The sequence below is a fragment of the Calliopsis andreniformis genome, chromosome 9, assembly GCF_051401765.1.
Source record: "Calliopsis andreniformis isolate RMS-2024a chromosome 9, iyCalAndr_principal, whole genome shotgun sequence".
Lineage (NCBI taxonomy): Eukaryota > Metazoa > Arthropoda > Insecta > Hymenoptera > Andrenidae > Calliopsis > Calliopsis andreniformis.
This window is the reverse complement of record NC_135070.1, coordinates 7737639-7765317: the sequence shown is the minus strand read 5'-3', so window position 1 is coordinate 7765317 and position 27679 is coordinate 7737639. Positions and strand designations below refer to the sequence as shown.

The following is a 27679-nucleotide window of genomic DNA, read 5'->3' as shown; positions in this document are numbered from 1 at the left end:
AAATACAATAAGGTTAATAAAATATATCAAATGCCAAATATATTTCCTTTTAGAAAATATAGAAATATAATTATAATCTACGAAATATATTATAGGTTAATGAATTCTAATTTTTGTAAAAATATAAAATACGGTATTTTATAATTTCCCGCTCTGGATAATCTGTTGGTGACGTTGTAAGTCTCATGAAAATGGCAATAAGAAGTAAAACCTCAAACATATATTCGGTGTAAAGTCTACATGTTTATTTAACCAATGGTATAACCTCCTTTATGATTTTGATTCAACAATTAGATATAGAATGAATTTTTTTAATTTGATTGCATTATTATATTTAATATAGTTGACTTAAATTAGATATTGAGTTATACTTTAATTAGGTCTATCTACTGTAGTTGTTTTATAAATATGTAAATCAACATGGATTCACGCAAAGTGAATGTATGAAAACGAATTTGAATGTACAATTTCGTTGATGTTTCTCAGTTTAAATGCAATTAAATATTTTCAAGAGACTGAATAATTACGTATATACTTCAAAATATTGGTAATTAAAAAATGGCTGATGAACGAAATTTTCGTTCATCTTATTACGAAAAGGTAATTATTAAACAATACGTCACTTTAATTATTACAATATAGCTATTTTATAAAGTGTCTAGTAAATAAACGCTATATTATGAAATGTAATAGTTTATCATGCAGCTGCATGATTAACAATTCATGCATTAAATTATAGGTGGGATTTCGTAGTGTTGAGGAAAAAAGATCTCTGGAAATATTACTCAAAGAACGTCCTTTCGACAAAACAAAATTGAGACAGTTTTGCTACAGATTTACAGTTCCTGCTATATACAGAAATTTTCTTTGGAAAATATTATTAGATGTTATACCAGTGTATGTTGATAGCCATGAATTTATAATGAATCAAAGGAAAGCTGAATTCAAAGACTTACAAAAAGCATTAAAAGTTACTAAGATTTTGGATGATTATATGAAACCTCATTTAATGTTTCTTACTATGTGGTTATTGCGTACCAGAAGAGCAAAGCTTGATATAACTGCTCAATTGGAAATTCCTTTACATAGGTTTTTAATAATGTTTCAATATCTTCCATAATAAAATTATATTTTATTAAACCAATATACTTATCAATAAATGTGTTTGTTTTAGAGCTATGAGTAGAATAGCTGAAACACTATGGCACATTGTTGATATTGACTGTTATGAAGAGAAATTAGTAGACACATATTGGATATTATGTGGTCTTTTAGACCAGGTACAAAAATTTCATAAAGAAGTAAGCAAATTGCAAGAATGTGCTTGTACCTTACTAGAAAAAGAAGACCCAGAATTATACAAACATCTTATAAAAATTGAGGCACTTCACAACATCCCATATGATGTCTGGTTTTGTTCATGTTTTGCAGGAACAATATCTGATGGTTCTATAGCAAAGTATGTGGTATTCAGTATTGTAATATTGATACAAATTTAGAATATATAATCACCCAAATATGTTCATATACTTTTTATAGAATTTGGGATAAAATTGTTGTGGGTGCAAACAAAATATTAATTTTTGCCACTGTAGTCACACTCACAACTTTAAGACGACTTTTACTAAGATGTGAAAGTTTAGATGGTGTATTAGATACTATAAGCAATGTACGTAGATGTGTACACGCCTTCAAATATTAAGTGCCATTAAATACTGTTTCAAGGCAAGTATTTATATTTCAGATAACAGAAGAAAGTTCAGAAGTAATTGTTAATAAAGCAATTGAATCTTGGCAACAGAGTGGTTCAGCATTGTCAACTATTTCCTAAATCATTTAAACAGATCTTGATTAATGGAAGCACAAAGTTAAAAACTTATAAAATGTATAAAATATTTGTAAATAATTAAACATTTAGAAAAATAATGTAAATAGTATAGAATTAGTATATTGAAAAGTATGTTATGAAATTGTAAACATTAAATTAAATTATTAATCTTTTATACAGATTTAAATATGTAAAAAGGTTTCTTATATATCTGAGAATTGATATGTTTGTACAACATAATCCTTATATCTTAAAAATAATTATTTTTATTAATGCATTCGTCATACATTGTACAATTACTTAATTTATTGAGGTGTTAAGTCTTAAACTGGACTTTATCCTTAATATTGTGATTTTTGTGTTGCCTCTTTTGTAATGTTATGTTACAACAGTGTTGATGTACTCGAGTGTGTAAGAGCAAGTTAATAAATACTTTATAAATCAAACAGAAACGCAAAATTACTGTATTTTGTGTTTGTATTCTCCAAGAAATCTGTCACGTTTGTTATCGTAGTTGTATTTTTAACTTGTGCAATTACAACGGAATTTCATCCCATTGTATGTACATTATGACAATATAAAAAACAATATTAAATGTCGATATGCAGCATAACGCTTTTGAATATCGGAATAATTCCAAATAATGGAATAACGCTAATAGATTAAAATTTCCAAAAATTGAACTTTCTGTTGGCCTTTTATAAAAGAAAGAATATATCTTGATTTATGTACATTTTTTCTAATTTAGAAAATAGATGGATTCTTGGAGAAAAGTGAGATCATACAAAATTTTATTTCTTGCTCACGCATTGCACCATATTTCACGAATTCGTACTGTTTTCTAATATTACAATTTTCAAATAGATCTGCTACTATTCATTCTTTGGTTTTTTCAGGGGATTTCAACATCCTCTTTTGTCTCTTAATTACCTCATAACAAATGATGGCAATAACTTCATGTATGTTAAAAAATGGTGAATAATAAAACCGCATTCACCTCGAGCATTTTTTTAAAAATTTCACATTTGGTTCAAACAATAGCAATGTGCAAGATTTTAACACAAAATCAAAGTTCATTGTTATGAGTAAATTTTAAGCAATATTGGCAGATTTTGAATTCAAAGAGTTACCATACTATGGCAATGCACATACAGTTCTGCAAACACTAGTTTTCTCATAAAATACAAGTGAAATGCACAAATACACTACACTATTGTTGTATTTCCTTAACATCAATGACTCCAATTTATAACATGCACATTTTAACATTAAAGAAACGCTATAAGCGTTCAATTAATAAGTGTTTGTAACATTCTCGATCAGAATCTACCATTCTGCCATTCGAACGACAAAGTATAATTTTATATGTATAAATCGTTTTCCTTTCTGGTTAAGGCCATTGCATTCATTCTGCTGACGTCTAATTATTAAAATAAATATTTTATGCAAAAAAAATAGTTTAACGTACTTTACAAACATCAGCTAACTCTCACTAGTAGATATACGCAACTGAAAACTTATTCTCTATTTTAGCTATATAAGTTCATTTACGATGTTGTTCATTCTTCCTTGACTATTGCACTCTCCTTTCGTTTCTAATTTAAAAGGCATGCTTAAAACACAGGAATGCATGAAAAAAATGAAACAAAATGTATTCACAAAGTAAGATTTTTTTTTAAATATGACAAAAATATCGAAAACATATTCTAAAACCCAAATTTCATGAAATGTGTGATCAAAATAACAGGTGCTTTTGGCTTTAATAGAAAAGAACTGTTAGCGATGTGTAACACGTATGGTGAAAAGATTTGACATAAGAAGTTCAGTAGCTCTTGTTATAAGTCTAGTAAAAATACTGGTTTCAACTTTCATCTGTTTTACCGTTTTACCCTACTGGCAAGCTACATAAACTAGGAGTCACTGATAAATAGGTCAAAGTATTCAGTGATTAACTTGAAGTAAATTGATATTAAGATCATCTTTCTTTTAAGAAAAGAAGAAAAAGTGATTCAATTTTTCGTTTCATGTAAAACAAAACACCTAAATAGATTGAACTTAATTTTTCAGTTCAGCCTACATGTCGTAAAACAAGCACTGCTCGTAAAAACCTAAACATTAAGTAGATCAATAATCCTAAAATCAAACTTAATTATTGACTTAAAGATGTAGTATAATACATTATAGACAGCTCTTTTAAAGTCCTTGTGAAGTAGGTGCACTTGATAGTAACAACCATTTCTCTAAACGTAGAGTTTTGTCACTGGGCAAGGATACATATCCCCCCTCTTGGCCGTGTCTCATCTGAATTTTGACAATGGCTATAGAGCAGCAGAATTACAATTGTCGACTAGAGGTGACAGCGGCCCTATTTTCCCTTTCCCACTTCCTAATTTATCCGGCTCATAATGCACATCCAAGGACAAACCTTAAACAATAAGAAAATTCAATATAATGGATATATATCATCATTATATATCTAATTTACAATAAATTTCAAATAAAACATATAATGTAAAATATAGATGTATTTTAATTATATTAGTAATTAATAATAAAAATTTCTTTTTCGTAAGGTGTGTAGTATACTTTTTGTATCTTGCAACATTTACATTCAATGGCTAGCTCCTTACTCCAACAACCGATTTGAATTTGAAACCCACCACCAAAAATACATCTGACTCTTAACATAACTGACGACCTTTAACGTACATTTCTGATATGCGTATTTACCGGAGGGCCTCCGGGAGGTGGATGGATGATGTATCGGTCCTGTTGGCATTGTGTTTGTGTCGGGTATAAATGCAGCTACCAATAATGCACATATCGCGAGTAATGCACCAAACACAAATGGTGGTCCTGGTACAAGCTAAAAATTATTTTTGTTATAGGGCTCACACTATGTATTCGATTAACATTATTCTTCATATTATGAATAAATTTACCTGGGTGACTACCTGTGGTATAATATCAAGATGTTGCGTGGCAGTTCCTGTTTTATTATTTTCATCTAAAGGGGATGGCTTTGCAGGGAGAGGAGTATTATCGTTGAGATCAACGCGAAATAGATAAAAGATTACTCCAAACATTGCTGGTCCAAGACCATTGCATAATCCACGCATTCCAGTTACCATGCCTTGTACCAAACCTTGTTTGTCGGCATCAGAATGCATAGATATGAATGCAGAAATTGCAGGATATGTAATACTTGAAACAGAAGCGAGTACTCCAGCTGCCCACATCATCCTTGAAATTATAGAAATATTCAAGGAGTCCTATTTTTATGCGAAACAATGGAATTACATTACAAACATGAATAAGACATATTACCATGTTTGGGAACCGAAGCCGAACCACATAAGCTGTAACATTTCGAATAAAAGGCCTAACATTATAGTATGTTTACTGCCAAGTATCCTTATTAAAGGACCCAAAAGACTCTGAGCTCCGACGCTTAAAATTCCCACCACAGCAATGAAAATTGCTACCATCAAAGCCGTAAATCCCATAACTTTAGTCAAATAGACAAATATACAACTATACTGTCCTGCTTCAGGAAGATAGCTCAGGAACACAGTAATACACAACATTAAGATAGTGTGATCTTTGCCAACCTGAAACAAAATAATTAATATTTACATATTTTGAACTTCTTATACTATTCAAACACGTGCTTTCTTTGTGGTCTTGGTTTATACATTTCGTTTAAAATAGAACAGGGAAACTTCTAATAGTCAAGGTGTATCTATTATTAAACACTAACTCGCTAATTTGGATAGATTTCAAGTACATTTCCTTTATATATGCTATAACATATTACCTTTCCAAGATAAGCAAAAGGATCTGCCTGCTCCCAAGATATAGGTACTGGTGGACGAGCTTTTTCAGGCAAACTTTCAGGTACAGCCACTAATATAAAAAACACATCCAACACTGCAATAGCAGTTGCCAATGCAACCACAAGATTTTCTCCATACACTTTCATAATGTAATCTCCCAATGCTGGACTTATTACCATGCTTGCAGCAAAAGTTGCTGATACCTAACAAAATATATTTGTAAATAAAAAAAAATTCTACACTGAATGTTTATTAACAAAATTAATGACATGATACTCACCATACCATATGCTGGAGATCTTTGATGCTCTTCTGTAACATCAGCAACATATGCGAATACCACTGAAAATGTGCAAGCAAAAACACCACTGATGGAGATCATAGCAAAAAACCACCATGTGTTAATGCTCATTAGAGGAATCGGCGCGCATGTGAAGGCTACTGTGATGAGTAGAAAGAATTTCCGGCCCCACACATCAGATAAAGCACCAATCAATGGTGCAGAAAGAAACGACAAGATTCCCTTAATGCCCATTATCAAGCCATTCATCAGGAACGTATGATTTGGAAATGTGATATTCAATACAGAGATAACAGGCATGGTTAATAAACCCCATGCAAAAAATTCCAAAAATATTACAACCAGAGCATGGTACACGCTTGCCTCTCCAATACCGGAACTCTGAAAAACAAAAATAATAAATCATATAAATTCATTGCTTTTAAAATTATGAATGAATACAAAGTTCATAAGCAGCCATGATATCTATTTTCTGGGCCTGGTGATAATAAAATATTAAAAAGATTTCATTTTACACAATATAATGACATCATAATTTTCTTTGAATTTATCAAAACTACAAGCGCTTTGCAAATTGTGACAGCTGACCTTAAGATGCCTGTAGCATTGCTGAGCAAATGTAAGAGGAGGTGTGAGTTTAGCAATAGCATGTTCTTGGCTGCTGTGAATTTCAGAACAGGAAGGGCCCAGGCCCTCTGCTCCACCTGTTGCCCCAGGGGGCATGACCCCTAAGAAGTGCTACTATATATATTTCTTTCCATATTTATGATTCTATCAATTTTTCATTTATCAGTTGTTCAGATCCATATAATACTGTAATGAATAATCTTTACTTAGCACCATATTAATCTTGCATTTTCAAACGTTCAACCTAAGTCTTCATTAAAGATTATTTGTTATTACTATGACTCATTTAATTATATTTATGCGTTAATTTCAAGTTCAAAGCTTTATTTTTTTAATTCTGCATTTTCTTCTTTATCAGTATACACTTTCACAGTACATTCAATTTTTACATCTGCTTCTATACATATTTTTACTATATCACATATACCACATTGTCTAATAAGATACAAGTATTATTTTTTCACTTATGTACGTACAAAATAATTGAATTATTAATCGCAACAAGCTTCTTTCTTCTTTTTGTAGTACTAAATTTTTATCACCATAACTTGTGCTATTGATAAAAATTACATAAGTAAATTCAATATATAGACTATGAGTTAGTATGAAAAATATTGTGCATCAGCTTTCAATATTATCACAAAAAGAAGTTAGTGCGATAAATTAAGTAAGGATCAATGTCATTGTTTAATTTCTCTCATTCAAATGATTCTGTTGTCATAATCAGCTGTAGTTACATTTCAATTGTTTTTTATCTGAATAAAACATAGCTTATTCCTCTGTTCTCTTTTTACATTTGTCAGCTATGTAAAGCCAAAAGACCTTGTTAATCCACAAAACGTAGTGTTAGAACTAATATTAATTAATGAAACATCAAATTGTGATCATCTTTAAAATATACTTGTTTCATTATTTCAAGATTTTCAGAACATTTGGAAGTTCTTATCACATACTTTAGTCTTCTTAACTTTCAAGGACAACTTGTTTAGAGGGTGCTACATTGTTAAAAAGTTACAGTTTAAGAAATCTTCAATATTCTCGTCTTTTTACGTAGTGCCATTCGAGCAATTCTGTTTTAACCATTTTCCTTTTTTAAACAAAACCATCACGTTTCTGTCGAACATCTCGCTCGTTGTATATTAGTAACTTGACGAAAATTTGAAATAATTCGATTTTCCAAATAACACCGTTTGTTACAATTTCACGAGATTTTCGTAATACGCGACAGTCTCCGATTTTTGAGTTGTCATCCGTAAAAATCGTCTTATTAAGTGGTGTATTAAAATCGTAGCAAAGAAAATGGTACAATCGGTAACGAATATAAACTGATGTATCGGGCAGAGTATTCCTTCCCGAATTTAATGTTTCTCGATGTCATAACTTATTGTCAACACTTCACCATTGAAATTTTTACAATTACGTATTCGACAAACGCTTCCCTCGATTTTCAAGCGCACGCTTTCATCTTTTTCGATATAACTAGCAGAAATTTCGGACGAAAACCAGAACCACTGCATTGCAACTCTGGTATCGAATCCCCCCCTACTTTTCACAATACACGCTATAGTCTCTTCTTCATAAGTTCCAATAGAATCTAACCTAAAAGTCTAGCGAGGAAATACGATATTTTATTCGTCATATATTTATGAAAAATATGCTAACAAAGAAATCTTTCCCCTCAGAAAATTAAATTTTTAAAAATTATCATTTCCAAGTGATTCAACATTTCAAATGATCAATGGTCAACCGCACATTGTTAGCAGCTGATCAATATGCGCCAGAACGATATCAGTCAAAGGATACTTCTATATTTGTTTGTGTATATATATATATATACACATAATATATATGTATAAAAGGAAATAAAAAATTTGATACCATATATTGATAAGAAAAACACATTTTCATAAAGTAATATAAAGGTATGTTTATTTCCACGCGCGTACGATTTACGCTTCTATAGATAAGCCATTATCATAATGATAATGTTAAGTTTCGTATTTTCAACGTCTTGTAGTTTATAATTTCGATAATTAGTTTGTACTAATAATAGAAGTATTTATTCATATTTGACTTAATTGCAATCAAATTTTACATTTAATAATTTTCATTACAGTAAGTTTAAAACTGACCATATTTTTTAAAAATACTTTTTTACATATTTACTGAGCAATATGTTAACTGATATATCTAATAACTATTTATTTTTTCTATGAAATATTGTCAGTAGTACAAAATATTTTCTGTAAAATGTATAATAGTAATAGATTAATGCAATATGAGAATCAAATATATTATTTTATCATAATTATCATAAATATAAACATGACAATGATACTAAATGAAATAAAAAAGTAAAAAATAATACAATATACGAAATTATATTATGTTTCTTTGTATTTATGGATTAACTTTTCTATTGTGTTAAATATTATCTAATAAGTTTAAGAAAATATGAATCATACATTTAGAACGATCTTAAGCTATCTTAAGAGATAAAAATGAAACAAAGAAGCTGGTTGCAATCGTAGTTCAGTTATTGTAAAGTATTAAGAATGTATAGAAGTTGAAGTTGAATAACACGTATTATATTTAGAGATTAACAAAATTATTATTCCACCACTGCGCATTACAATTAGCATTTTGTATTTCTGATTCGAGAATCACAAAACTGTATAAGCTTGAAGTAAAGGCCTATGGTGTTAAACATTGTACCCTTGAAAAATTTCTAATTTTTTACAAGAAACACGTGAATTGTATATTACAACAGTTGCTCTACATGAAAATGAATCTTATCAACAGGCATACATGAAAATGAACAAAGATTCAGCCATGTGTCAATGCTATGTAATTACAATGTAATCACGCTAAAACTCACACGAATTTCACAGTCCTGAACATTTTAGAATAACTTAAAATCGTCGATTCGCAACCGGTACGGAAAATTTTCCGTTGTTATATTCTATTTTATGCACTACTTGACAGAAGATAAACACAAGACATTATCGTTATTGTACGTCATGCTTCGAACGAAAATTCGTACTTACTTTTGACGCGAAATCAGAGAAAACATATACATATATATAGAAAAAGGATCGAGATGGAACTTAATCTAATAGATATTAAACTGAATTGTTCAATACCGTAATGACCCCATCCTTAATAATGAATTTTCGGCTTCGTACGATCATGCCCACGACCTTCTTTGAGACCTTGGCGGGCATATTCACGCACTGCGCGCACAGACTCTTCCGCTTTTTCAGTTTCATTAATTCCTAAAAATTCGATGACACTGTGCGAGTCATTTTTCTGTGATACCCCTCGCGTGAACACAAAGCGATTCCAGCCTTTCAAATTCTTCTAACGTTCGTATCTACATAATGCGACGATCCACAGTTAACCATGTCCGCAGACTACTCTACAGACTATCAGGTAAGTGCAATATATTTTACGGAAAGCATAGAGTGGAAAACGTAGCAGTCAGAGAAATCCTGTATGGTGAATTTTCATTTATGAACCAACTTTATGGAACTCAAGAACTTATTTGCGCGCCAATTTCAAATAGAGCTAATAATTACGATTTTTACGACGAATTGTAGTTAAAAATTTCACATTTTTCAAGTTTTTAACCTTAAAACTTAGAAATTATCAAATTTTCATATCTTCAAATTTTCGAATTTTATATTAAATCAAAACAATTTAAATAGAAATAGACTCTTGTAATCAGTTGGAGTTGATAAACGTGGAATTCAATGATCATTGAAGTGTCGACACTTCCGGTTAGTTAATCTCGCAATAATTTTCATGGAAATGCAATAATTTTTATCAAATAATCAATAAAAGAAGCAATATCGCATATAATATATTAAAAGTGGCACAACTCAGAAAAGTATGTTTTTTAGAAAAAGCTATTAATGAGCTTAGAAAAAAATTATTTAGATAGTAAAAACATAATATTGACAAAAATATATAAAACTATCTAACGAAAATTATCTTATTCAAATAATTCATCTAAAGTACAGTTACTTGTTATTTGTAATAAATAGAATTTCTCAACATTATTCGAATAATTTGTAGTTTATACATGAGAAAATTTTCGAATAGACCCTAGAATTTCGAAGTTCAATTAATAAAATCTTTACCACGAATGGAGGCCTATTTACCAAATTGTATTTCTTGAATTGTGTCACATTTAAAATACATGTGTCATATAATAATTTATTGTAAATACAGAAAGAAACAGAATAATATCTGCATTAACTTCGGCTCGAACTATTTCCATTATCTAACTCTTCTGGTTTTAAAGATATCCCAATACGACCGAAGAAATCCATCGACGCCGAAAATAACTTCGGCATTAAATCATCGAGCAGAAGGATCGATTGATAAGCGTTATCAAGAAACAAAACCACCGTAACCATTCCCAATGAACTACGATTTGTCTTGCCTGATAACGTATCGCGTTCCATGCGTACGCAGCATGAGCTTGGGTGCTTGATCGCTGTTAACGCATAGTACCGCAAGGGCGCGCTTCATTCAATGAAAAAAAATGGTGGTTATTTGGGTGTAGTCGGGCGATTTTCTGCAATACAAATGTGAGTACCGGCTGACTAAGGAATTACGAGTGCTGTTTGTCAGTGCGTCGCGAAGCTAATATGACCGGGTCTATGTCGGAGGTAATAGAACCATCGATAACCGAACGATTATCTTACAATTTCATTAGAGAAGCGAGCGACACTATGTAGGTATTGTTGTTCACGCATCTCCGCATGACAAGTACTCTTGCGGTTTGCTTCCCGATGCGTTTTATCAGTCAAAAATCCGGGTTAGGGCCGTGACGTTCACGGAGGATGGACAGATTTGAATCGGTCCGCACCGCCGGGACCCTGTTGCCGCGGGACAACGTGTAAAATATGCACTGACGCGATATTTTTGGGATAGATGTCACATTATCTTCTCTCTTGGTGTCCCGACTATGTGCGCGCGTGTACGAATGTGTGCATTTATTTGATTTGCTTGCAAGTATACGTGTGGTGGTTGTACTTCCTCTTCGCCCCGTAATACGCAGTCGTTCGTTGTGTGTATACAGCATGCAGTGCAACGATGTGTCCGTGAGATACGTATATCACGGTATATACGTAAGACCTGCTACTCGCTATATACTGTCAACATTTTTCAAGTGACTGTTCCATGATGCTTGACAACATACTGCGTTAGTTGACGATGTAAATTTTTCTCCGCTCATCCTGATCGTACAATTTCCCTCGTTCGCGAACGCGTATTCGCTCCGTCGATCCGTTTGCGATTCGAAAATTATATTCGCAACGGGTATAAATTTCACTTTGTTAACAAATTACGAGAAATGCTTGATGTATAACGTATATACATAGATATAGATGAAGCACTAATTCCGAGATCGGTTGCCCCTCGCATTTATTGGCAGTCGACGTGATCAACATTACTATTGATGTTGCTAAATTTATACAATCCACACAGCATATAAACGTTTGCAAAACAGGAATTACAGGGAGAGCTGTTAGAAAAACCATATATGCATGCAACTCTGTCCTTAGTAAAATAGATTAATTCAAGGTTCATTGATAGAATACTGTTTTGATATTGATGTTCTTGTGTTCCTGATTTCATTTTTAGTCATTGGAAATATGCTCTTAATTTACTATGATTTTTATCTATTCTGCAAACTGTTAATTGTTTATGTATTTAACATATGGTATGTTATATATACATGTGTTATCTATAATTTTATGCGATAAGAAGTATTAATATGCATTGAACTCAAATTTTTATTAAAAAATGAGTAGTTTTATAAAGCTTACTAGATGAAACAAAATTCACAATAAAACAAAGAAATATTGTTGTTACTGACTTGATAAGTATTCAAACAGACAAAATCAAAATTAAATTATCAAAGTTTTAATTATTTGTTATATATACATTCTTATGTGGATTTGTTTTTAATTTCAGAATCATTCAACCTCTTTGGTATTAAATATTTATTGAGAATTTAAGGTGGCAAAATATATGCACCAAACAAAGAAGAAAAGAATCTGTGATGAACATAGAAATCATAAACTCTGTACGCTATAAATACATTCAGTATTTTATAGTTTAAAAATTATCTTGATTAAGGATACTATGAACCTTTTTCTTAAAAATTAATATGACCATAAGAGTTTGCATTAAATTTTTATCTGAGTCAAATTGAAAAGGAAGATATCTATAATAGGCCAACGAATTTTGTAAAGTGAACTCTTTCATAAGTTGGTTATGTGCAATGCCGAGATGTTGTAATGAAAACAAGGCAGTGAGTTCGGTGAGCACCAGTCGGAAGCACAATACAGAAGATATTTTGTTAACACAAACTCGTGGTTTTTCAATTGGAAATCAGTTGGAGTTAGACGAAGATTCACCAATTGTTGAAAAATCACATAGAAGAGTACGGTGTGACTTAAGTCCAGTCCCAACAAATACAAGTGCTAATTTGAATATAAAGCTTTTAAGTATTAAGGTAAATTTGTAGTAAATTAATTTTAGTTTTCCTGTTTTATATTATAACTTTTTCATTTACTGTTGGATGAAACTGGCTGATATAAATATTTATTTATTACTTCTTCAATATAATATTAGTACATAAATTATAGGGAGATAGAAATATTCGTCAAGATCATCAGGTGAGCACTGGATCTGGTGGATATAGAGAACGGGAGAGAGAATCTAAAAAGAGAGCAGCTATAGGCAATACAGTGCGTGGACTCCTCTCATCTGGCCACAGCAGGCAGGACAGGTATAATGATGTCTGTATCAAAATCATGCTTCTTACATTGTCATTTCTTACCTTTATCATTTAATTTCTTTGCTGTAATTCATTTTTTGCTTGTTATTTAAGTACAATACACTTTATACAATGAATAGATGTGTATTTCATTAGTCTGGAATGCACTTTTCTGAAGATGATACTACATTGTGAATTCTATTCTTTAAAAAATTTTATATAAATGTTTGAATGTTGTTTAAAATCAGGCAGTTAACTTATATACTAATGATAAAGAATAATAATATTTTAAATAGTAAGAGAGTGCACACACAAAATTGTTTATACATCTCATCTGTACTTTATATGTACATAATGAAATTCTTATGTTCACTAAAATATCTGCTAAAAATCATTTCAGAAAGTAGAAATTTCTGTTACTGCAAAAATTTATACATAAAGCCAAAAGTTGTTATAACAGTAAAGATATAATTTGTTAGATACAATTAGAAATTTTCACATAAAAAATAAAGGTGTAAATTCAAATATATTTTCAGAATTACTGAGCCTCAACTTGAAGTATGAAATTTTGTAAATATTCAAAGGTTAGTAGTAATGTGATTTAGATTATTGTTATGCTGCAGTATAAGATTGTTCAATTAGCACTTATCAGCTTTGAAACACCAAGATAAAAATAATACTTCATTAACAGAATTATTGTACCATTTACATTATATTTTATTTCTAAGTTTTAAAAACGTGTCTCATTCTCATACACATTATATATGTGTTTGTAATTTAGTTTATCCATAGTTTAAACAATGTTTACTTATATTACAATATCCATCTACTAGTAAGATTCAGCAGTAATTTAAAACATTATTCATGACATCTTGGCATTATGTAATAATTTAAATCCTGACATGTACATTTAGTACCGATGGGACTAAGAAACTAATTAGGATCTTAATTTACATTTACCATGAACCATACTCATGTAAAAAGAACGTTTGAATGTCAAACATGTGCGCGCGCGTGTATGTGTATGTGTATAACTTATGCCTGTTATCCTGTTACATTCATGTGTCAATAATATTGCTGCAAAACATTATACCTAATTGTAATTTGCTTTTTCAGTAGTTTTACTGCCTTGCAAGGGTCAAAAGTAAAAAAATTAAAAAGCTTGTTGCTTTTTGGAATAGTAGCCATAATTTAAATATAAAACTTGCTATCTTTATTTATAATTTAATTAAGCATTTACAGAAAGTGTGTTAAATAATCATGTATAGATTGGTTAAGAAATTATTTATAATATAAAAGAATTTTTTAAAGAAAAGATGTATCATGTATAATGAAAATAAGAATTCCAACTTTCTAGAAGTGATAGAATATAAATTTATATAGAATTTTTAACAATGTTTCAGGTATGAGACAAATAGGCAACGTTCTTCAGGCGGTAGTGGCCTGTCAAGTTTATGTCCAAAGCTGGTGGCCAGTGGAGGCGGTAGTAGTCAGGGCGGAATTAGTTTGGCAGTGGGCCACTTAGCCTCTCAGGAAGGTGGAGGCCCTTGTTCAGTTGTTACCTCTCAAAGGATTCACAACCATACACATAAACGCCAAAGAAAGTTGTCTATTGTTTCACAAGCTGGCACTAGTGCTCACAATTCCGGAAAGGTTTGTTAAAAGGGCGAACATGAAATATATCGGTTAAATATTAATTAAAAATAAATTTTAATTATATATGATTTGTATAGACATCAAGTATAAGTCGTTCCTCTACAACAATCTGTAAAAAACAAATACGAGCACAGAGGACTGATCATAGCGCGGATTCGTTATCCATAACAAGCAACGGGGTTGCGAGTAATTCACCGTCTTCTAAAAAGAAAGTTTTGTCTGCGTTACGTATTTCCGAAAAATCGACTTCCCGGAATCTCAATTCGCCATCCTTAGATAATGAAAATGAATGCAGTTTTAGTGATGCAGAGGAAGCTATTACAGCAACAGAAAATGTGTTCAATGTACCAGGTATTACATATTTGTATCAATTTTGTAGATCGTATACACACAAATACTTACATAATGTACAAATTTTGAAATCCTTTTTTTATTAGGTTCCAGTTCCACGCCTTCAACACCAGTTAATCGAGTGAAGTCTAAAAAATTAGACGAAAATGAGACGAATGTGGAGTGTAGTATCAGTGAAGAAGGTGCTGAGCTGTCACAAAATATATCAGATAAAAAAGTATTAGATTCTAATGAAGAAAAGGTATCACCAGAATATTCCGAATCTTCTAAAATTTCAAATATTACAAGAAAAATATCGGCAAATAGTATTGATGAAGAAATAATTACACAAAGCAAGCAAAAAGTATTCTCTGCCTCTTCCGTAAACACGAAATCTAGCAATAGTGAAAACAGAACTTCGAGATCTAGAAGTAAATATATTACAGACAGAGTAATTGAACAGCAAAGTAATAAAAATTCGAAAGAAATGGATATGGAGAAAACTACAGATACAATTATAACGTCCACAGATACGTCCACATGTTCAATGGCTAATAGCAAAAATAGCGACAAAACTAAACGGAAAATATCTAGTGAATTGTCTAAATCTACAGATATTGAAGAAAAAGATGTCTCAGTTAAAGACTCGGAGGAAGGCATATCTGGCTATAAAAAGAATATACAAAATGAGGAAGTGGTAAAAAGTTCAAGGTTCGTGACATCAAAAGTGTCGGAGGAAATTGTGGAAACGGACACTAAAGATATAGAGACGCAAAGAGAGGAAGTAGAAGGAGTAACGATATATGATGAGGATGATAATGGCACCAGTATCAGTGATATTGTTGCTGCACAGGCCCTTCATGAATCTCTAAGTAAATTAGGAAAGGTACCGCCTTTAGATACTGAAATGGAAGACGTTAAAGATACGAGTGCAGACGACGAAACGAAGATGGAAAAGGATTCTCAAAAAGAAGTAACTACCCAAGAAGAAGCAGTAGAAGGTTTTATTGGTCCTTTACTCGATGAAAATTTCAAAGTAGATGAAAAATTAACCCAAAAAACAATGGCTATGGAAGAAGTTCGAAATTTGTTAATGAAAGTCAAAGTTCAAACTGTCGAAGACGATGATGACGAAGAGAAAGCTGTTGGAATATCACCAGACGGTAGATTTTTGAAATTTGAGGAAGAAATCGGTAGAGGCAGTTTTAAAACTGTATATAGAGGTTTGGATACTCAAACTGGTGTAGCTGTAGCGTGGTGCGAGTTGCAGGTGGGAAAAATAAAATTAAATATTTGTATGTGTTATTAGAATTTTATGAAATTGAAATATTTATTTTGAAACGTGTTTATATTTTGTTTTTTAGGAGAAAAAGTTAAATAAGACAGAAAGACTGAGATTTCGAGAAGAGGCAGAAATGTTGAAAGGATTACAACATCCAAATATTGTTAGATTTTATGACTATTGGGAAGTTACACTTACTCGTAGAAAATACATTGTACTAGTCACCGAACTTATGACTTCAGGAACATTGAAAACGTAAGTTTTTAATTACACTGCAGAGTCGTAAAAAATATTTTAAGTTTTATTGTTTTAATATTATATAATAATTTTTACAGTTATCTAAGACGTTTTAAAAAAATTAATCCAAAAGTAGTGAAATCTTGGTGTCGACAAATTTTGAAAGGCCTTAGCTTTTTACATTCAAGATCACCACCAATTATTCATCGTGATCTGAAGTGCGACAATATTTTTATTACCGGTACAACAGGTAGTGTAAAAATTGGCGATTTAGGTCTTGCAACACTTAAAAATCGAAGTTTTGCAAAAAGTGTTATCGGTACACCCGAATTTATGGCACCTGAAATGTACGAGGAGCATTACGATGAATCTGTTGACGTTTATGCATTTGGGATGTGTATGCTCGAAATGGCTACCAGTGAATATCCATATTCTGAGTGCACTGGCCCAGCGCAAATATATAAACGAGTAGTATCGGTAAGTAACATTTCCTTTGGTATCAGTTAATAATATAATAAACACTTCGTTTAGAACTAAATTTTCTCTATTTAATCATTTTATCTCATAATAATGAAAATATAAAATCTCTTACTCGTTTAGCTTTATACTTTTTACTTATCTATCTCAACCAATTCTATTCAGCGGTAGTAATAGTATATTACATAATATTTGCATTGTACAGGGTGTAAAACCACAAAGTTATGACAAAGTGGAAAATCCAGAAGTACGCGAAATCATAGAGATGTGTATTCGATTAAAGAAAGAAGAACGACCATTAGTTAAAGATCTTTTGAATCATGAATTTTTCGCGGATGACGTTGGATTGAAATTGGAAATGGTTTCACGGGACTCTGCTGTGGCAGATGCAGAACTATCGCGTGTCGAATTTAGACTTCGTGTATTGGATCCCAAGAAACGTACGAACAAGCATAAAGAGAATGAAGCGATACAATTTGACTTTGACATACAAGCTGACAATGCAGAGGAGGTAGCTTCAGAAATGGCTAAATCCAGCTTGATACTTGAAGAGGATGTTAAAGCTGTAGCAAAAATGTTGAAATCACAAATTACTACTTTACTACGAGAAAGAGAAGAACGTAAAGCCAAAGAAGAAAAAGAACGTTTAGACAGGGAAGCAGACACAACCAATACAGCTAATGAGAATTTATTACAACAACAATTATTACTTCAACAAATGCAATTACAACAACAGCAACAACAACTGCAATCAAACATGGGCATTCAAATACAGGGTCAAGTACAAATACAGTTACAACAAAACCAAATACCTCTTCAACAACAACAACAAATGCAATCTGCTCAGCAACAACCTCAACAACATAATTTACAACCACAACAAGTTCAGTTAGTTCAACAGCAACCATTAATACAACAACAAACATCTGTCGTGCAGCCTCAGCAGGCGCAACAAATACAACAAGTACCTCAAGTCCCGCAGCAACAAGTTCAATATCAACAGCAATACCAACAACAATTGCAGCAACAGTACCAACAGCAGCAGCAGCAACAACAACAGCAACAGTACTCACAGCATGTTTCGCAAAATTTAAATCCTACTTCTTCGCAATGTTCCACTCCACAGACTGTGCAAACTCAACCACAATTTCCTCAAGTAACTCAACAAATACCACAGCAACAACATTTACATCAACAACAACAGTACATACAGCTGAATCAAATGAATGTACCTCAGCAAATGAGTCATCAGATGCAGCAACAAATGCAACCGCAGATACAAATTTTGTCACAGCAACAACAGGTTCATCAGCAAATTCAACAAACTCAACCAGTACAATACTCACAGCCACAGGTGCAGCATGTTCAACAAGTGCATCAAGTTTCAGTGGGTACCCCAGCAGTTCAAAATCAACAGTATTATCAACAAAATACTACAGGAAGTACAGGATATACTACACAGTCCTTGTACCAGCAAAATATATCTCAGCAAATGTATCATTCGTACACCAATTCTAATCCCACTGGACATGTTGAAATTTTAACATCTAATCAACCTACGACTCAAATGTATCCCCATGCAAATATTTCTGGAACTTCAGCACCTCCAACTTCACAGCCTTACATACAGCAACAGCAAACAGGACAGGTTCAAACTTCTGTACCATCCACTATGAACATTCAAAACCCTACAACAGCAACTCATATACAAAATGCAGCAGCTTCTACAATTCCAACTATGCAAAATGCAGCTACGCTTCTTTCAAATGGTGGACATCAGGCTCAACCACAACCAAACGTTTTGGTTCAAATGCAGTACTCGCAGAATCCTAATGTACCTACTTCTGTACCGATATCATCTGCAATGAATGTCACTGTACAATCAACAACAACTACACAGCATCAACAACATTTTGTTTCGAGTACGGAACAGTGTTCTACTACAGATAGGTCTTCTTTACCCAAACAGGACACAATGGATTCTGTACAATCTTTGCCAGCAGATTTACCATCTAGCATTCAAGATCAAGCAAATGCAACTAATTTAATTAACGCGAATGTAACTTCGCAAACCGCAGTGCCAAGCGAAGGGTAAATCACGAAATTTTAATCATTTTATAAATAGGATTTCTGTACAAATTTAACCGAGTGTTTTGCTTTTACAGAGTATCTCAGGAGGGCTCTGAAAATGCCGCTTCCTCTGAAAGATGTAGAGTAAAGAGATCTGGAACGAAACGCAAAAAACCTGGTATCAAATTAACTGTTCTGTCTGTAACCAGCGGCGAGGGACAATCTGTTACCGTGGAATGCCAATTAGATACAAGCAAACAAAAGACAGTGACATTTAAATTCGATAGAGATGATATGGTGCCCACTGATATTGCTAATAATTTGGTAAGTAGATAATGTACATTTCTTATTAAATTACATTATGGTTTCGTTTCAACGTTATGAAATTGTTACTGACTAACTTATTTCGTCATAGGTTGCAGAAAATTTATTGCCTCAATCTCAATGCGAAACATTTGTAGAATTGATTGAAGATATCGTTAAACAATTGCGTTTGGACCCTACGCGTGCTTTGCCGATAGTGGCACATGGTCCACCGGATCAATCTGCTGGAGGTAGTCCAGTTACAAGTCGTCGACCTAGGGATCGTGACCACAGTCTTGATACAGCTAAGGTAACAGTTTTAATTAAAAGTTGAAGAAAATAAAAACAAAATAGGTATAAAAAAAAATATTCAAATGAATATCGGTAACATTATCAATTAGTATTTAAGAATTTGATACACAAAAGTCCATAATGGGAATCACAAGGACTGTTTCATTTATAGTAAAAAAAATTTTAAATGAAACAATTGTCGTCATATCTTTGAAGTTCGACTTTCAAAGTAATGAAATTATAACACATGTTTGTTAGAATTCGTTATTAGAATAGCTTGGTAGTTATGCTCGAAATGTGTATCTCATGACACTAAAGAAAAACAAGGATGTACATATAATTGGTGTGTATCGTTTTGGACGCAGCAGGTGAGACATGGCTCGCTAACTCGTCAAAGCAGCCACCGATCGTCGTACAAAGTCCATCGTAGACACCGTTCGGTGAGTTCATCGTCCCCGCCGTACCTTTTCCTGCATCCTGTACTTCGTTGTACAATCGTGGACGTTTGTGCATCCTTTTTGATTCACGGTTACATTGTGTTCGGACATTTGTGTATCTTTTACGGCACAGCAAGCTCATATGACGACACCTCCTATGTTTTAAGTTCATCACGCGTAGGCTATTTACGATACAAATATTATCACTGTTGATATTCCCATTTAATTTGCAGCTAAAAACACGTTTTAGGAAAATTCTATTGCTTCATAATAATATAATCTCCCTTCGAGATATAAGTTAAAATAGAATTAATAAAACTTGAATTCCGAAATATATACTCATTAACAGCGATACATACTTGTGTTTTCCTTCGAACATGTTGTTTAGTGTATTTTATAAATAGATGTTTTAGTTTATAGCATAGTTCTGTTTTGTTCATATGTATTACAATCATCTCGTGGTAAAAAAATATAGTTTCATCTGAATAATTGTACGTTATATATTTCCAGAGAGACGAAACTTCCAATACCTCTACTCCAACGAAATTGTTGCCAATTGATCAAATCATTTCTCATATTACCTCCACTGGTGCATCCACGGAAAAGCAACAGACTGCACAAACACCTGACAGTCAAGTGGGTCCTGAAAACACATCTACCGAGGCATCCAGACGATCATCTACCTCTACGCAGAATACAGACACATTAACACCAACTAATTTACCAAGCGATCCAACTGAAACACAAGAAACTGTGGTTAATGTGGCATCTGCAGATGCGGCTTCAGATCTACAACAGTCTAAAGAAGATGTATCTAAAACCTTTATGTGCTCGACAACATATACTCAGAATCTAATGCATGATACAACTGGAAATCAACCAAACGAATTACCGAAAGAATCTGTTATACAGGATACAACAGATCATCTAGAAAAGGAAATAAATAAAGAAACAATACAATCTGATGCTTCAGCTACAGAAGTAGCTACTATATCTGCACCAGTTCCGACTCGAAAAATATCACGCTTTTTAGTTAGTCCCGTAGTCGAACAGAAAGTTCTTACAAATGAAGAGGATGGATCTGTTGCACCTCCAGAAGCTGCAGACAAATCAAATGTTCCAATAACGCAACAAGCTGTATTACCTCAAAGTAATGCAGCTGAAGAAGGACAAATAAAGCATGAAGATTTAGAAGTGAATGTTTTAGAGTCACAAGCTACGGCTGGGCCTGAAAAACTTAACACTGAAACGGTTATGCAGAATCCTCAATATGTTACGGAACAAATGGATAACGTTCAAGCACTACAACTGGGACAACAAACAATTCCTCTTCAAAACATTGCATCAGGACAAACAATGCCACCTGCATCGCAAATGCAGCAAAATATCAACGCGGCACAATCTAGTCAGCATAATGTGATTGTACAGGGAGCTGCGATGACACATCAAAGTTCTCAACAAATGCAACCTATTCCTCAAAATGTCATAACTGTATCACAGAAAGATCTGCAGCCTCAAGTTCCTTCCAGCGGTATCAATTTACAGTATCAACCTCAACAAATGCAATGCAATGTTTTACTACAGCAACAACAAATTACCGTGCAGCACAATTTGACACAAATGCATATTCAATCTGAACTTCAGCATCAGGGCCAAGTGCAAGCTCAGCGACCGCTGCAGCAATTCCATCCTCCACAAATGACACAGCAACATCCGCAATATGTAATACTTTCTGGACCGATACAGCAATTGCAACCAACTGCAATCGTCGATGAAAGAAATCGTAGAATTTCAAATATTTCTACTGCATCAAACATGTCCACAGATTCGCAGTTATCAGAAACAGCTAGTCTTACAGACGATAAAAAGCAACCGATGTTAATACCTGGTGCGTCTATGCATCATGTACAACATGTGCAACTTGTTCCCCAACAAGAAGGATCAAATGTTACGTCACTATCGCAGACTGTTTTAGAACCGATCCAGCAACTTCAAACAGCCCCACAGAACATAATGAATGTTCCAGCAAACACATCTGTTCCTGTTTCAGTTCCTGTTCATCAAGTAGTCAACACAGAAACTACTCCGAAAGTTATACTCAAGACAAAAGAAGTTTCATCGACTCTTCCAGATCTGGCACAGAATTTAGCAAATATACTTTCCAATCCAAAATCAAAGTCAGTAACACCTCATTGTTTAACCACGCATGAACCAAACCCTGCTGTAAATGTTGCGACTACTACAATACTCGATTATAAACCTACCCTTCAGCCTGAACAATATTTCCAACCTATTCAGCCTGAAGCAAGTCAAATCCAAATACAGTCACAATTACAGCATAATTATCAAGCAAATATAGCTCAGCAAGGAATTTCACAATTTCAAGTCAATCAGCAACCTCATCAAGCTCAGATACCATTGCAACAAACGATACAGTTGAATACAGGTCAACAAATAGATCCTCAATTGCAAATGTCACAACAAAATTTTCAAGGAGTGGCCGTTCATACAATTTCTACGCAAGGAAAATGGGTTACACCTACAAATCAAAATATTATCCAACAGACTGCACCAATAAGACATACTCAACAAACTCAACCACAAACTATTCCAATGCCTATGCAACAGCAAGTCATACAAGATGCGCAGAACTTAGAAAACTTTGCTACAGTAGACCAATCTCAGTTACACTTAAAACTCCCAGAGCAACAACCTTTGGGAAGAACGGCAGAAACAGAAAATCAGGAAGGGACTATTTTAACTGGGTATGTATATCGTAATAAAAAGTAAATTAGATTCTGGGTCATCTTTATTTAGATCTATTTTAAATCATCATTTATTCTGTTCAAACATTAGGCGTATTAGTTCTGAATATCATCTGCTGTCGGAAACCGAGACTTCTAGCCATGACGTGACTCCTGAACATACAATCGTTGAATCTACAGATGCAACATTTGTACAAAATCAAATATTGCAACAACAACAACAGCAGCAGCAACATAGGAAACTTAGTCAACAGAACTCATTGGATAAAGTCTCAGATACGACTACTGGAGCAAGTGGTTCGGGTGGAACAGGTCCACAGACAATAGCGGATCTCCACCAGAAACTTGTACAATTAACGAGTCAACCGTCCGAAGCACTCAATGTGGGCACACCGCCTATAAGTTATCCAGCTACACCTCATAACCACCAAGTAATAGGAGGATACGATGCATACATGCATTCTTTACAACAGAAGCTTGTTAACATCGGTATGCCAGTTTCATCATCACATGGCATAGTAAGTACAAATTTATTTTTGAAAGTAAATACAATAGATAAGACTAGATACAAATAACACAACACATATTTTTAGGGACCATTATCACCCCAGACTACAATACAGTCTTCTACTTCTCTGATTGATTCAAATGTTTCGACAAATGTTGACAATTCTGTTATGCCTTCGGAAACCTCCATTCACCAACTTGCGCTTTCTCAAACTGTAAGTAAGATCTCATTGAACTATCAAAAGAATCTGAACAGAGTAACTTGTATTTCAGTTCATATGTATTTAATTGCATTGTGTAAAATTGTCTCGCGTAGCATGTAGAATGCTCGCTAGACAGTCCGACACCAGGAGGAGCTGCCACGGGATCAGAAACCATGAGCCCTAGTAAAGAGAGTGTGAAAGTTCGAGCACAGAGGCCTGGATCTCGACTTCAGGAACTGGAGCAAGAATTAGCTAAAATTCACCATAGAGGTTCAGTTCTTCCAACGGCGTCTCCGCAACCACTAACACCACCAGTCTCCGCTGTTAGTTCAATTCAAATGCAACCATCGCTGCAGTCTACTCAGAGTTTGTTAACCACTGTCCCGCCTGTAACAACTGTGCCTGTAGCTACTGTTACTCCAAGTGTTATTACATCTCGTTCTGATGCAAACACTCCAGTGCTAACAGAGTCTCAAGAGAATGTTCCTGAAGTAAGTTCCTACATTTATTGAAAGTAGTTTCTTTTGAAAAATAAAATAATACTATAATTTTGATAGAAGGTTAGTACGGCACAACCTGTTCGAAAAATATCAAGATTCGTGGTATCAAAAGTCTCAGGTCCTCCTAGTAATAATACTATTCCAAATCAGCAGCAGCATGCCGATATGCCCAAAGGACAAGTGGAGGATCCAAAGCTTCACCACGTGGACGATATACAGGGTAAGAAATTGACTATATGCTTTTTGGAACTACGCTATAAATCAATCAATGTCAAAGATGTAAATAATTGTTTCATCGTAGGTACGTCGGTACAAATACTTCATAGCCGTGAAGGTTCTCTTCCACCTGCGCAAGCTACTCAACCTATTAGTGTGCCTACTGTAGAAGTAAATATCTTAATTATGAATATATGTCTACTAAATAATTTCCAGTATGTATTTAACATCTTAATACATTGAAATATTACTTGTAGCAAACGGAAAAAGATGAAAGACTTTGGACATTGACACCAAGCGAAGAATATCAGTTGCTTATAAAAAAGTATGTTGATTTCTTTAATACTTAGGTGTTAGATTTTATACGAATTAAAAACTGACTGTCTTATCTTCTCCTAGGCAAACTATGGAACTGGAGACGCTGCAAAGAAGGCACAGGGAAGAATTGGAACGTTTTCAGCAACATCAATTACAGTTATTAATTCAACAACAACAGCAAGCAAGTGCACTTCATCAACATCACCATCAACATCATCCGGTGCTTTATCATACGGTTGCAACTAGCCTGGCAGGTAAGCAATTATTATCGACTCAAAATATCGATATAAAATCCTTCGTCATTGTATACAGTTCATTACATTTTCATCGTCTATCGTAATGATACAGTTTTTTATTTAATACAGGACAAACTAGACTTCCAGGTACAGAAGACTATTTAGTATTTAGTACAACGCCTCAAACTCCATTACAAAAAGCTCCAAGTAATTATCCGGATACCGATGAAACGTTACGATTAGCTATGCAAAAATTGAAGCAAACTCCCTTGCAACTGCAACCACAGCAGGCAACGGCTGGAATACCTCACGCTTATGTTATTCCAATTCCAGTAGTGCCTTCTGAAACCATGCAAAACGTGACCTCACAACAGTCTACTAATAATTATACGAGTGAAATGGCGGAACCTCTCGAATCAACGCATAATCCAGCAATTATAAATTCAACTCAATATCAGTTCACACCTATAATACCAGATGGAACGAATATCGCGGTATCCTCCACTGGATCGTTAGTCACGCCTATACCAATATCAAGTACGACGGGGAGTGGAGCTTACATTCAATATCACGAGAATCAAACGATACCAAACTTTCAAACATTTAGTTGTACACCGCACGGCGGTTTCTTCATACCAGCTGGTTATCGATTGATATATGCTCCTCCGGGAGCGTCTCAATCTCAGTCTCAATCACAACCAGCCACACCAGCTACTCCCCATATAGGAAATTCTCATGATGGTACACCGCCAACAGAACCATTACACGCGAATACTGACAATTCAGCTGCTCCTTCTTCCCATACTGATCAATAACGTAACTTCTGGGCAAGCTATAATTCTATATTTTACAATTTATTCGTTCCCGTAATACAGACTTAATTTATCTCGTTGTCCTTGTCCGATGATATGGAGAAAATCATGCATTATCATTACAATTGTTATTCTAAATATATAGTTTCTTGCTAAATACGTATTGCTACCCTCGTCCTCATGGGATACGCGTATGCAGGGGAGGCGTGAATGAAAGTATTTAGGATGTATTTGATAATTGTACGACATCCATGCGTGATCAATGAAAATATTCTCGCTGTTCTATATGCGAACATGATATTAATGTTTGATATATGCCTCGCGGCACACGTAAAACTCGATTCATATGCAGAGAATATTTTGAATGAACGAGCCAAGTTTCTTGGTAAGAAGAAAAAAAGAAAGAAATGATACAATGAAATTGAGGATAGAGGCCTTTACATGTACTGTGCTTTTATATATAGTGAATATCCTTGTTTAGCGAAAGATGCTTATTATAAGAACTTTTCTGCTCTGAATTCCTTAATTAGCACAGTCCACATTAGTACAGGCCTCAGCTAGTCTTACGATCGAAATGGCGTGTAAGCCATTCTGCTCGATGTATATGTATAACTGTTAATGTATACTGAATGCTTTGAGGAGAGAGAATGTATGTTCCGTGTGTGCATGTATGTGACTGCAGGAGTCAGGCAGAGAAGAAATATGATTAATATAGTCACTGTTATGCTTTAATGTATTTCTAGCGATTTTACCTACTTCTATTAAACAAAAAAAAGAGTCATGTGTTACTAGTTAGCAATCCCATATATCTTATCTAATATTGTATCACAATTATTATCTTTTTTTAGACCTCATTATCTATACTTTTTCTTATGTTGCAGATATTTAATTTATGAATGTTTAAAGCTATTTTATATAAATTGGCATTTCGTTTTCCAAAACGTGCTTGCACACGGTTTCATTCCTTCGTATCTTTTTAAGAATTTGATCATTTAGTACAATCTTTTTGTTGTTCTGAATAATTAAATTCATATCTAAAAATAAAATCGTAATCATTCTAGGTACTGAGAGTCTATCAAAAAAAGAAAAAAAGAGCTCAATAGGAACATGGCATATAGGTATCAAATTTAATATACGTTTTATTAATGATATCAAAATATGAAAATGATTTAACACTCGGATTATATCCCAGGAAAATATATTTTAAATTTCCATCTGTGCTATCGCCATATTGCATTTTGCAATATAGTTAAGAATAGCTTGTTTGTATAACTATAAATATTACTACTGTTTATTGATGATTATAATGTTATATCTTTATTTCGTTCAAATAATTGCAGTTCGCGTCGCTTTTAATGTTGCGAGTTACTACTGCTTCTGGCATGAATTTATTATTGTCAGTATTACAGTTACGAAGACTATTTTCAAAACTGAAATAACAATCTTCTCTTTATGATCTCTGATAAACTGCTATATAAATCATAAGCATATCAATATCCATGAATTTCGATAAATTATGTTTTCATACACGCTTTACTTCTTCTATATACTTTACGTACTATAATCTTTTTGTTATCGTATTTTTCGATTGTTTTGCAAAAAGACAAAATAAATGTAATCACCGATTCCGATATCCGGTTGATACACCTGGTAA

The 27679-nt window shown here is 33.4% G+C and overlaps 3 protein-coding genes across 17 annotated transcripts; 2 read left to right on the top strand and 1 right to left on the bottom strand.

The window, feature by feature from the left end:
• The first annotated feature begins 292 nt into the window (after positions 1-292).
• On the top strand, positions 293-2281 carry Tbc1d7 (TBC1 domain family member 7). The gene is made up of 5 exons (XM_076384492.1): positions 293-600; positions 740-1089; positions 1175-1459; positions 1540-1669; positions 1745-2281. Exons 1-5 carry the CDS (start codon positions 559-561, stop codon positions 1829-1831), a joined length of 894 nt encoding a protein of 297 aa, XP_076240607.1. The 5' UTR covers positions 293-558; the 3' UTR covers positions 1832-2281.
• A 748-nt stretch (positions 2282-3029) lies between these two features.
• On the bottom strand, positions 3030-10190 carry LOC143183081 (hippocampus abundant transcript 1 protein). Of its 9 annotated transcripts, none has more exons than XR_013002558.1 (8): positions 9640-10190; positions 6554-6778; positions 5945-6346; positions 5646-5867; positions 5156-5439; positions 4771-5071; positions 4538-4684; positions 3030-4253 (listed from the first exon to the last, which is right to left on the bottom strand). XR_013002558.1 is itself a non-coding variant. In XM_076384491.1 (8 exons), exons 2-7 carry the CDS (start codon positions 6686-6688, stop codon positions 4455-4457), a joined length of 1584 nt encoding a protein of 527 aa, XP_076240606.1. In that variant the 5' UTR covers positions 6689-6778; positions 9640-10190; the 3' UTR covers positions 3030-4253; positions 4438-4454. The 9 variants fall into 9 exon arrangements, 7 of the variants coding, with proteins under 7 accessions (XP_076240606.1, XP_076240599.1, XP_076240605.1 ...); XR_013002559.1 differs by having other exon boundaries at positions 4559-4684; XM_076384491.1 differs by having other exon boundaries at positions 4438-4694.
• Positions 10191-11153: 963 nt separating this feature from the next.
• Wnk (Wnk kinase) lies at positions 11154-26829 on the top strand. Of its 7 annotated transcripts, none has more exons than XM_076383975.1 (21): positions 11154-11268; positions 12578-13121; positions 13255-13397; positions 14789-15038; positions 15119-15392; positions 15479-16641; positions 16736-16908; positions 16989-17367; positions 17573-19458; positions 19533-19761; positions 19853-20050; positions 20400-20471; positions 20979-23233; positions 23325-23751; positions 23827-23955; positions 24057-24434; positions 24501-24663; positions 24745-24830; positions 24917-24984; positions 25059-25231; positions 25343-26829. In XM_076383975.1, exons 2-21 carry the CDS (start codon positions 12888-12890, stop codon positions 26026-26028), a joined length of 9366 nt encoding a protein of 3121 aa, XP_076240090.1. In that variant the 5' UTR covers positions 11154-11268; positions 12578-12887; the 3' UTR covers positions 26029-26829. The 7 variants fall into 7 exon arrangements, with proteins under 7 accessions (XP_076240090.1, XP_076240094.1, XP_076240093.1 ...); XM_076383979.1 differs by having other exon boundaries at positions 20397-20471; positions 24597-24663; XM_076383978.1 differs by having other exon boundaries at positions 20397-20471; positions 24594-24663.
• The last annotated feature ends 850 nt before the right edge of the window (positions 26830-27679 follow it).

Bases quoted from the DNA above. Each gene is read 5' to 3' on its own strand.
- Tbc1d7 (XM_076384492.1), top strand. From the start codon at position 559: ATGGCTGATGAACGAAATTTTCGTTCATCTTATTACGAAAAG. The intron at 1,090-1,174 runs GTTTTTAATAAT...TGTTTGTTTTAG, and splicing joins TTGGAAATTCCTTTACATAG to AGCTATGAGTAGAATAGCTG. The intron at 1,460-1,539 runs GTATGTGGTATT...TACTTTTTATAG, and splicing joins TCTGATGGTTCTATAGCAAA to AATTTGGGATAAAATTGTTG.
- LOC143183081 (XM_076384484.1), bottom strand. From the start codon at position 6,688: ATGCCCCCTGGGGCAACAGGTGGAGCAGAGGGCCTGGGCCCTTCCTGT. The intron at 4,695-4,770 runs GTAAATTTATTC...AATAATTTTTAG, and splicing joins TACCACAGGTAGTCACCCAG to CTTGTACCAGGACCACCATT. The intron at 4,254-4,537 runs GTACGTTAAAGG...TTATTGTTTAAG, and splicing joins TAAATACGCATATCAGAAAT to GTTTGTCCTTGGATGTGCAT.
- Wnk (XM_076383974.1), top strand. From the start codon at position 12,888: ATGCCGAGATGTTGTAATGAAAACAAGGCAGTGAGTTCGGTGAGCACC. The intron at 16,642-16,735 runs GTGGGAAAAATA...TTTGTTTTTTAG, and splicing joins TAGCGTGGTGCGAGTTGCAG to GAGAAAAAGTTAAATAAGAC. The intron at 24,831-24,916 runs GTAAATATCTTA...TATTACTTGTAG, and splicing joins TTAGTGTGCCTACTGTAGAA to CAAACGGAAAAAGATGAAAG.